At 41.7% G+C, this 11,536-nt stretch overlaps 1 protein-coding gene across 1 annotated transcript; it reads left to right on the top strand.

Annotated features, from left to right (window-relative positions):
• Positions 1 to 377: 377 nt before the first annotated feature.
• Positions 378 to 10,282, top strand: LOC132391505 (uncharacterized). Its single transcript, XM_059964784.1, has 2 exons — positions 378 to 1,294; positions 10,168 to 10,282. Exons 1-2 carry the CDS (start codon positions 517 to 519, stop codon positions 10,194 to 10,196), a joined length of 807 nt encoding a protein of 268 aa, XP_059820767.1. The 5' UTR covers positions 378 to 516; the 3' UTR covers positions 10,197 to 10,282.
• Positions 10,283 to 11,536: the final 1,254 nt, after the last annotated feature.

Below are 11,536 nucleotides of genomic sequence, written 5' to 3'. Positions count from 1 at the left end.
TTTAAAAGAAAAAGAAGATATTTTATTCCTTTTGTTGAGCAGGATGCTGTTGATGGAATAGGGAAGAACTTGAAACACCGACAGATTTTATGTCTCTGGGGACTTGAAACATTATATGAAAAGTCAATAGAAATTATGATCCCTAAAGGACCACCATTACCTCCACTGATTAAAACTGACAGGGCTAGAATAAAGCCTATAGGGGAAGCAGCATCCTCTTTTTCCGAGGAAGTAACAAAGTTATTAGGATGGCATATTTTACAGAAAAAACTTCAGCATATTTGGGGTTCCCTGTCATACTTTAAAAAATCAGTAAAACCATTTATTCCTCCTGCACCAAAAATGATATTAAGCCAACTTCATCCACAACTCAATTTTGAAATAGAATTCACACCAGTTGAATTAGCATTTATAAATAATGAAGATAAAAATGCACTAGAAATTAATACAAAAAAGAGGATTGTAAATCAAGGATTGGGTCTTCCCAAAGTTATTGAATTGTCCTTCAATGAATTCATGGGACCATCTCCTATTGTTGATGAAATTTGTTCAAGTCCAGCAATAAAACTGACTTCGTTCCCTTTGACCATACAAGAGAACTTGATACCTTATTTGACACAACATGCCGATTCTGTTACATTGATATCTTATACAAATTGTGATGAATGCATCAGGAACAATGAACCTTGTTTAGAACAATTGACTGAGGAATCAAAAATCAATATTCAGCAAGATGCATATGTTAAAATAACGACAAGGGCTTTTAAAAGCCAGAATGAAAAAGGAAACAATCAAGTTGAATTGTCAGAAATGATGATTTGTGATTCTTTGCGAGAAAGAATGGGTATTACATCTCAAATTTCTGATGGTGGAAATTATTTCCATGTTTCTGATGAAGAACTTGGTGGTACTTGTTATGAAAGCCTTAATCATTCTTCCAGAATCCATGTGATGAAGAAAAAATGCAGAAAAAAACATTGCTTTTCAAATCAAACCAAACCAGATAAGACATTGGTAAAGCCAAAGACTAAGTTTTTCAGACAGAGTTCTGAGAGACAGAAAATGTTTAATTATGAAGAGAAAAATGCAGAGTTAATTAGGCAAGACATTGTTTTTGTTGGGCCAACTGAAGAACTGCAAAACACAGCCATAGATCAAAAGTCATTGATGCATGAAATGTCTGACAATCCTAAAGGTAATCAGCATTCTTCACAGGGTTCCACACTGCATAGTACAGGATGTCAAGTTCTGCCAAGTGAGGATTCTCCATTTGCAACATATAAAGACTTTGAAGGTATAGAAAGGTCAGGCGGTAAGGTTCTGTAAATGCTACCAAAATGTTTAATTCTGAGTTTCTATTTATAAAGGAAGAATCTAAGATAATTGGTGGTAAGCATAATAAGTTAACTAAAATAATTTTCATGAAAGTGAAGAGGTGATAGACAAGAGCTACAGGGAGGTAGTCACTCCAAGCCTACAGGAGACAAATAAATGGGCTACTGTCAGGAGAGGGAAGGAAAACATCAGATACCGGAGAGCACCACTACTAAGGTAAGGTACCCCATGCATAGCTTATTGAGAAAGTAAGGGGGCATGGGATCCAAGGGGACATTGTGGATCCAGAACTGGTTTGCCCTTAGAAGGCAAAGAGTGGTTGTAGATGGGTTATATTCTGCATGGAGGTCGAGCACCAGTGGTGTGCCTCAGGGATCTGTTCTGGGAGCCTTACTCTTTGTGATTTTTATAAATGACCTGGATGAGGAAGTGGAGGGATGGATTAGTAAGTTTGCTGATGACACAAAGGTAGGAAGTGTTGTGGATATCGTGGAGGGCTGTCAGAGGTTACAGTGGGTCATTGATAGGATGCAAAACTGGGCTGAGAAGTGGCAGATGGAGTTCAATCCAGATGTGTGAAGTGGTTCATTTTGGTAGGTCAAATATGATTGTAGAATGTAGTATTAATGGTAAGACTCTTAGCAGTGTGGAGGATCAGAGGGATCTTGGGGTCCGAGTCCATAGGACACTGAAAGCAGCTGTGCAGGTTGACTCTGTGGTTAAGAAGGCTTACAGTGTATTGGCCTTCATCAATCATGGAATTGAATTTAGGAGCTGAGGGGTAATGTTGCAGCTATATAGGACCCTGGTCAGACCCCACTTGGAGTACTGTGCTCAGTTCTGGTTGTCTCACTACAGGAAGGATGTGGAAGCCATAGAAAGGGTGCAGAGAAGATTTACAAGGATGTTGCCTGGATTGGGGAACATATCTTATGAGAATAGGTTGTGTGAACTTGTCCTTTTCTCCTTGGAGCAACGGAGGATGAGAGGTGACCTGATAGAGGTGTATAAAATGATGAGAGGCATTGATCATGTGGATAGTCAGAGGCTTTTACCCAGGGCCTAAATGGCTGCCACAAGAAGGCACAGGTTTAAGATGTTTGACAGCAGGTACAGGGAAGCTGTCAGGAGCAAGTATTTTACGCAGAGAGTGGTGAATGCATGGAATGGGCTTCCGGCAATGGTGGTAGAGGCGGATACAATAGGGTCTTTTAAGAGACTTTTGGATAGATACACGGAGCTTACAAAAATAGAGGGCTATGTGTATCCCTAGTAATTTCTAAGGTGGGGACATGTTTGGCACAACTTTGTGGGCTGAAGGGCCTGTATTGTGCTGTGGGTTTTCTATGTTTCTATGTTTCACCCCTGTGGCCATTCCCATCAACATTAAGCACTCCATTTTTAATACTGTTGTGGGGGATGACCTACCTCGGGGAAGCAACAGTGGGCCTGCCTCTGGCAGAGTCTGGCTTGGTGGCTCAGCAGGGTAGAGAACTGAAGAGGATTGCAGCAGTAATAGGAGGGCAGATAGGTGATTCTGTGGATGTGAAAAAAAAACACGGATGATAGTTTGCCTACCAGGTGTCGGGGTCCATGATGATTCTGAACATGTCCGCAATATCCTGAAATAGGAAGGTGAGCAGCCAGAGGTTGTGGTACATATTGGTACCAATTACATGGGTAGAAGAAGGGCAGAGGTCCTGAAAACAGAATACAGGGAGTTAGGAAGAAAGTTGAGAAGCAGGACATCAAGGGTAGTAATCTTGATACTGCTGTTGGTGCCATGAGACAGTGAGGATAGGAATAGAATGATGTGGCAGATAAATGTGTGGCTCAAAAATTGGAGCATGGGGCAGAAATTGGGGTTTCTGGATTATTGGGACCCCTTTTGGGTCAGATGTTACCTATACTGACGGGGGCCAATATTCTAGTGGGCAGGTTTACAAGAGCTGTTGGAAGTGGTTTCAACTAATACAGAGTGGGATGGGAACCAGATGAGAGAGCTGAGGATTAGCCAGCGGCTTACAAGTAAATGATGGGTATAACATGAATGTAAGGAAGGACAAGTAAATGATTTGTAATAAATGCAGACAGACCAGAAAGTTAAATTGTACCACAGAAGCAAAATCTGCAATGGTGAAGAATGCAGGACTGAAAGTCCTGTATTTAAATGCATGTAGCATTCAGAATAAGGTGGACGAACTCGTGGCACAATTAGAGATTGTTTAGTATGACATTGTGGGCATCACTGAAACAAGGCTGAAAGAAGGCCATAGTTTGGAGCTTAACATCAAAGGATATACTTTGTATCAAAAGGAAGGTATAGGTGGTGGTGTGGCTCTGCTAGTAAGAGATGGAACTACATCTTTAAAAAGAGGTGACATAGGGTCAGAGGATGTCGAATCATTGTGAGTGGAGTTAAGAAACTGCAAGGATAAAAAAATCCATTAATTATGTGAATCATATATATATGGCCAAGAAGTGGCCAAGATATGGGGTTAAAATTGCAATGAAAACTGGAAAGGGCATGTCATTAGGGTAATGACACAATTGTAATGGTGACTTCAATAGGGGGTTGGGGTTGGGAAAATCAGGTTGGTGTCAGATTGCGAGAGAGGAAATTTGTTGAATGCCTACTGTTGCTTTTTAGAGCAGCTTGTGCTTGAGCCTGCTCAGGGAAAGGCTATCTTAGATTGGATGTTGTGTATTAATCCTGATTTTATCAGGGAGCTTAAGGTAAAGGAACACTAAGGAGACAGTGAGTGGTCATAATTTGATTGATTTCATACTGCAATTTGAGAAGAAGAAGCATGAGTCAGATGTATCAGAGCATGATTGATGAAAGCCAATGTACCATATCCCCTCTTAACCACAGAGTCAACCTGCGCAGCAGCTTTGTGTGTCATATGGATTCGGACCCCAAGATCACTCTGATCCTCCACACTGCCAAGAGTCTTACCATTAATACTATATTCTGCCATCATATGGACCTACCAAAATGGACCATTTCACATTTATCTGTGTTAAACTCAATCTGCCACTTCTCAGCCAGTTTTGCATCCTATCAATGTCCTGCTGTGACCTCTGACACCCCTCCACAATATCCACAACACCCCCAGCCTTTGTGTCATTAATAAATTTACTAACCCATCCCTCCACTTCCTCATCCAGGTCATTTATAAAAATAACGAAGAGTAAGGGTCCCAGAACAGATCCCTGAGGCACTCCCCTGGTGACTGACCTCCATGCAGAATATGACCCATCTACAATCACACTTTGTCTTCTGTGGGCAAGCCAATTCTGGGTACACAAATCAATGTCCCCTTGGATCCCATGCCTCCTTACTTTCTCAATAAGCCTTGCATGGGGTACCTTATCAACTGCTTTGATGAAATCCATATACACTACACCCACTGCTCTACTTTTGTCAAAGTGAGTAGTCACATCCTCAAAAAGTATAATCAGGCTCATAATGTACGACCTGTCTTTCACAAAGCCATGCTGACTGTTCCTAATCATATACCTCTCCAAATGTTCATAAATCCTGCCTCTCAGGATCTTCATCAATTTATCAACCACTGGATTAAGACTCATGGGTCTCTAATGTCCTAGGCTGTCTCTACTCCATTTGTTAAATAAGGAAACAACATTCACAACCCTCCAATCCTCTGGAACCTCTCCGATCCCCATTGAGGATGCAAAGATTATCGACAAAGGCTCAGCAATCACCTTCCTCGCCTCCCACAGTAGGCTGGGGTACTTCTTGTCTGGTCCCAGTGATTTATCCATCTTGATGCTTTCCGAAAGCTCCAGCACATCCTCTTTTTAATATCTACTGTTCAAGCTTTTCAGTCCACTGTAAGTTATCCCTGCAATCATCAAGATCCTTTTCCATAGTGAATACTGAAGCGAAGTATTGCTTAAGTACCCCTGCTATCTCCTCCGGTTCTATATACACTTTTTCCACTGTCACACTTGATTAGTCCTATTTTCTCATGTGTTATCCTCTTGCTCTTCATGTACTTGTAGAATACCTTGGGGTTTTCCTTAATCCTGTCCACCAAGGCCTTCTCATGGTCCTTTCTGCCTCTCCTAATTTCATTCTTAATCTCCTTCCTGCTAGCCTTTTAATCTTCTAGATCTCTATCATTGAACCTTTTATCGAACCTTTCGTAAGCTTTTCTTTTCTTCTTGACTAGATTTCCCACTGGCTCTTCACTGAGTTCTGGATCAGTGAAAATTGGAGATGTACTTAGCCTCACAGTCATAAGTTTACAACAGCCTTTGTACACCACGGTTTCTGTACCCTACCATCCTTTCCCTGTTTCATTGAAATATACCAATGCAAAACTTCAGGCAAATATCTCCTCAACATTTGCCACATTTCTTTTGTACATTTCCCTGAGAACTTCTGTTCCCAATTTATAGCCTCATATTTCCCCTTACTCCAGTTAAACACTTCCCTAACTTGTCTCTTCCTATCCCTCTCCAATACTATGGTAAAGGAGATATAATTATGATCACTATCTCCAAAATGCTCTCCCACTGAGAGACTTGACACCTGACTAGGTTCATTTCCCAGGGTCAGATCAAATACAGCCTCTCCTCTTGTAGGCTTATCTACGTATTGTGTCAAGAAACCTTCCTGAACACACCTAACAAATTCCACCCCATCTGAACCTCTTGCTTTAGGGAGATGCTGTTGATATTTGGGAAATTAAAATCTCCCACCACAACAACTCCATTATTATTACACCTTTCCAGAATCTGTCTCCCTATCTGCTCCTCGATGTCCCTGTTACTATTGGGTGGTTTATAAAAAACATCCAGTAGAGTTATTGACCTCTTCCTGTTCCAAACTTCCACCCACAGAGACCCTGTAGGTAATCCCTGTATGATTTCCTCCTCTCCTGCAGCCATGACACTATCTCTGATCAACAGTGCCACACCCCCACCTCTTTTGCCGTCCTCCCTGTCCTTTCTGAAACATCTAAAGCCTGGCACTCGAAGTAACCATTCTTGACCCTGAGCCATCCAAGTCTCTGTAATAGCCACAACATCGTAGCTCCAGATACTGATCCACACTCTTAAGCTCATCCGCTTTGTTCATAATACTACTTGCATTAAAATAGAGAAGGAATACGCTCAGACTGATGGTTTGAAATGTGTCTATCACCTGCCTATCCTCCCTCTCGCTCCGTCTCCAAGCTTTCTGTATTTGTAAGCCAACCACCCCTTCACTGTCTCTTCAGTTCATTTCCCACTCCCCAGCAATTCTAGATTAAACTCTCCCCAATAGCCTTAGCAAACCTGCCTGCCAGCTCCAATCCCTCAGCCATGCATTTATCCTCCACCTCACTCTATTCCTATATATGTCAAGTGGCACGGGCAGTAATCCCGGGATTACTACCTTTGTGGTCCTGCTTCTCAACTTCCTTCCTAACTCCCTGTAGTCTGTTTTCAGAACCTCCTCCCTATGTCATTGGTACCAATATGTACCACTACCTCTGGCTGTTCTCTTTCCCACTTCAGGATATCTTGGACATGATCAGAAACATCCTGGATGCTGGCACCTGGGAGGCAAACTATCATCCCAGATTCTTTTCTGTGTCCACAGAATCGCCTGTCTGACCCCCTAACTATAGAGTCCCCTCTCACTGCTGCCATCCTCTTGCTTTCCATATGCTCCGAGGCACAGGTCCAGACACTATTGCTTCCCCCAGGTAGGTTGTTCTTCCCCCCCCCCCCCCAACAGTACACAAGCTGGAGTACTTATTGTGAAGGGAGAGAACCATAGGGGTACCCACTAGCATCTGACTCCTGGCCTTCCATCTCTTGACTGTTATCCACTTATCTGTCCCCTAATGACTCTGCCTGTAGCTCTTTATCTATCACCTCCTTACTTTCCCTGATCAGACGAAGGTCATTGAACTGCATCTCCAGTTCCCTAAGGAGCTGTAGCTCAATGCACCTGGCACAGGTTTGGCCATCTGGGAGGCTGGGAATCTCTAGGACTTCCCACATCTGACACCAAGCACAGAACACTGACCTCACACACATTCTTCCAGTCTGTATTCTACACAGGCAACATACCTGCCTCAACCCATTATTGCTGATGTCCTTTTGAACCAAAGCCCCCCTACTCTGTCTCCCTCTACCTTGTCACCTGCTTCTCCAATGCCCGTTCTATAAAGCTGTCTCCTTTTGAACTCTTCTCGCTGTGTTAACTGGCTGATGTCCACACACTTGTGCAGTCATGCCTCGATCAAACCGCTGAAGAAATAACTCACTGTAGTTCAGAAGAATTCATTCAGATATCATTGAAAGCTACTGAATATTGAAAGGACTAGATTAGGTTGATGTGGAGAGGATGTTTCCAATGGAGGGGGTATCCAGAACCAGAGAGCACAAAATTGAGGGGCAACCTTTAGAACAGAGGTATGGAGGAATTTTTTTTGCCAGGGAGTACTGATTCTGGAATGCTCTGCCACAGACAGCTATGGAGGCCAAAACCGTGATATAGTTAAAGTGAAAATTGATAATTTCCTGATCAATCAGGGCATCAAAGGATATGGTGAGAGGGCAGGTGCATTGGGTTGAGTGGGATCGGGATCAGCCATGATGACTAGCAGAGCAGACTAGCTGGGCAGAATGGTCTAACTCTGCTCCTATGTCTTATGGTCTTATGATTCTCCCATGTGGGATCTTGTTAAATGCCTTAATACAGGAAGCCATGCTGACTATCCTTAATTAGTCCATGTCTATCCAAATACTCATATATCCGGTTTATTAGAATACCTTCCAATGACTTTCCGACAACTCAGGCTCACTGGCCTAAAGATTCCTGCTTTCTGTTTTGAGCCTTTTTTAAACAGTGGAAGCACATTGGCTATCCTCCAACCCTCTGATTCCTCTCCTGTTGCTAAGGACGTTTTGAATAACTGTTTCTGCACTTGCCTCCTGTGGGGTCCAAGGGAGGATCTTGTCAGGTCCTGCAGATTTTGCCTCTGCCTCTTCTTTATACAGGGTCCATTAAGTTGATGCAGCTTTGGCTCACTTCTATAAACTCTGTATCAAGCTTCCAAGTAAATTCAGATGCATTTAAGATCTCCCACCTCTGCTTTGGCTCCAGACATGAATTACCACTCTGGTCTTGCAATTACCCTTGCAATCCTTTTACTCTGAACGTACCTGTAGAATATCTTGGGATTTTCCTTCACCTTGTCCACTAGAGCAACCTCATGCTGCCGTTTAGCCTCCCTGATTACTTTAAGTGTTCTCTTGCATTTCTTATGCTCCATAAGCACCCCATATGTTCCTATCTGCTTATACCTCCCTTGCACCTCCATATAACTTGAAAACCAAGGTTCCCTATACTTGTTATCTTTTCTTCTTATTCTGACAGACAACCTTTATAATCTTAAAATTTCATTTTTGAAGGCCTGCCACTTTCCAAGTACATCTTTCCTAAAAAACAGACTGTCCCGATCCACACTTGCCAGATCAGTTCTGACACCATCAAAATTGGCCTTTCTCCAATTTAGAATCTCAACTTGCAGACCAGACCTACCTCTTTGCATATTTACTTTGAAACTAATGGCATTGTGATCACTGAATACAAAGTGTTTCCCAACATGAACCTCTGTCATCTGCCCTGTCTCATTCCCTAATAACAGATCCAATATTGCACACACTCGCATTGTGATCACTGAATACAAAGTGTTCCCTGACACAAACTTCTGTCACCTGCACTGTCATATTCCCTAATAGCAGATCCAGCATTGTATGCTCTCCATTGGAGCTTTTACATACTGATGATGGAAACTTTCCTGAACACATTTGACAAACTCTATCGCATATAATCCTTTTACAGTATGGGAGTCCCAGTCAATATGTGGAAAGTTGAAATCACCTATTATACTATGTTATGTTTCTTGCAACAGTCTGCGATCTCTTTACATATTTGTTTCTTTAACTCCATCAGACTGTTGGGTGGTCTGCAATATAGCCACATGATGTGGTCATACCTCTCTTATTTCTCAGTTCCACTCAAAATGCCTAACTAGTCTGCCGTGACACTTTCCCTGACTAGTAACATCACCACTCCTCCTTTAAACTCTCCCATGACTAAATTTTATGACTAGATTTTCGCATTTAGAAAGTACTATTAGGAATCTAGAACAGATACCAGTATTGTATATTCAAAAAGGTTCTGCTAATTGGGATGTGAACCTCATCTCAATGATGCATTTCAAAATACACATTTGGAGTGTTTATATGCAAATAGAATCTACCTAGTGAGAATATGCATAAATAATTTTGAACTGTTACAAAGGAGAGATCCCAGATAAAATTTGTTTTTTTTAAAAAATCTCTTAAGACCATAAGATATGGGAGCAGATTTAGGCCATTCAGCCTATCATGTTCTCCAATGGTTTGTTTTATATCTTAGCATATATCTCAACCAGAAAACAGTTTGGTACAGCGCATACTCTATTTTAGGTGATAAGTATATACCTTGGGCTGTCTTTGAATAACTCAATATGGAATAGAGTTAATTTGAGTAGCGTATCTGGAGCTTTAGGTTAAAATGGTTGGTGCATTTATCTAGCCACACTGTTCATTCCTAAGACTTGTCATATAAAACTGAATTGTAAAGTTTGACATAATTGCTTTATATGGTTTTGCTTTGTAATCAATTACTGATATTAACAAATGAAGTACCCTAGAACAACAGACAGAAGGAACTGTGAATAATGTAGACTGAGCATTCAGCTTGAACAATGCCTCTATACCCAAACTAAAAACACTCTTTTCCTCCATTTACTTCAGATTCATCAACAGAAAAGCTTAACACTTAGTCACCAGAGAAGATGATGGTGGCTCCTGTTGATAAGGAATGGTTACTATACATGTAGTATTTCACTTACTTAAATAAACATCATTATTGAAAAGTGAGTAATCCATGATGTCTGTGTAAACTTCTTTGGAAAGAGATTGGGAGTGTGAAATTGTGGATGTCAGCAATACAACATTTACTACTTTAAATAGATAAAGTTCAAAGATTCACCAGACATGCTTTCACTCATCAACCAAAGAACTCTGATTTAAGATGGCGCTGGTGAAGCCCAATGACTGCTTATCAGCTACAAACAAAACAAAGAATGCATCCAAATATTTTACTAAGCACTTTTTCTGATAAAACTGCTGGTAAACCATCACCACAAACAATGGAGAGGTGAACAGAGTTGAGGCAAGCGAGGGAGTGCAGGTGAGGCCCGTCCACCAAACCAGGAGTGAGGAAAGAACAGAGGTTTGATTGATCTAAACACCAAGCTGATTTGGAAAGGTCCAGTACTTGGCTGTGAATGTCAGGCCCAGAATATATCGAAACAGTGCCCTAGAGCAAGAAACAACCCAATGTTTGGGTGATTTAAACACCGAACCAGAATGAAAAGGCCACCGTTGAGGGTCATGCCGGTTCAGCTCACTGCTCCATGATGTTTATTTGGCTCTACACTGAAGTGAAACCGTAGCCTGCTCTGGCTGCAGTGATATCTGGCTTTGTTTATGTGGACTCACTTTTGTTCTGAATACTGCTTGTAGTATTCATTGTTTCATGAGTCATAGTATTCATGAGTTTTCATTGTTTGCATGATTTTTTTTCTCTGCACTTTGGGTGAACTCTGAATACCCGATGCCTCAAGCTTTAGTAGGTAATGTGATTGGTAAACTGAAATGATTAACTTTAAATAAGGGAACATTAAAGCTCAACCACATTTGGATTATTCTTTCCACTCTTGAGAGTTCAATCACCACCATTAAGGAAGCAAAGGAAAGCCACATACTAAAGCACAGAATCTAATGATTATTCTTTAGTTCTGATGGAATTATCTCTTAGAAGTATAATCGTCTAAAATCAGACTGCCCAATTGAGCCCTTTATCTAAGGTGGGGAGGGGTGTGGGGGGGGATGTGCTGGAAATGGAGGGGCAATAGAGGAGGGGGTGGGGAGATGTGCTGGCAATAGAGGAGGTTCATGAGAATTTATTTACTGAGATACAGCAGGACTGTGCTGCTCCTGATTGAACTCTCACCTAATCACGAGACAATTTACAAACTGGTACATATTTGGACTGTGGGAGAAAACCGGAGCAGCTGAAAGAAAGCCACGTGACCACGGGTAGAGCAGGTGAACTCCT

This window comes from Hypanus sabinus, chromosome 3, assembly GCF_030144855.1.
Source record: "Hypanus sabinus isolate sHypSab1 chromosome 3, sHypSab1.hap1, whole genome shotgun sequence".
In the NCBI taxonomy this organism is placed as follows: domain Eukaryota; kingdom Metazoa; phylum Chordata; class Chondrichthyes; order Myliobatiformes; family Dasyatidae; genus Hypanus; species Hypanus sabinus.
Note: the sequence above shows the minus strand (reverse complement) of the source record. Positions and strands in the feature narration are given on the sequence as shown.

Bases quoted from the DNA above. Each gene is read 5' to 3' on its own strand.
- LOC132391505 (XM_059964784.1), top strand. From the start codon at position 517: ATGGGACCATCTCCTATTGTTGATGAAATTTGTTCAAGTCCAGCAATA. The intron at 1,295-10,167 runs GTATAGAAAGGT...CATTTACTTCAG, and splicing joins AACATATAAAGACTTTGAAG to ATTCATCAACAGAAAAGCTT.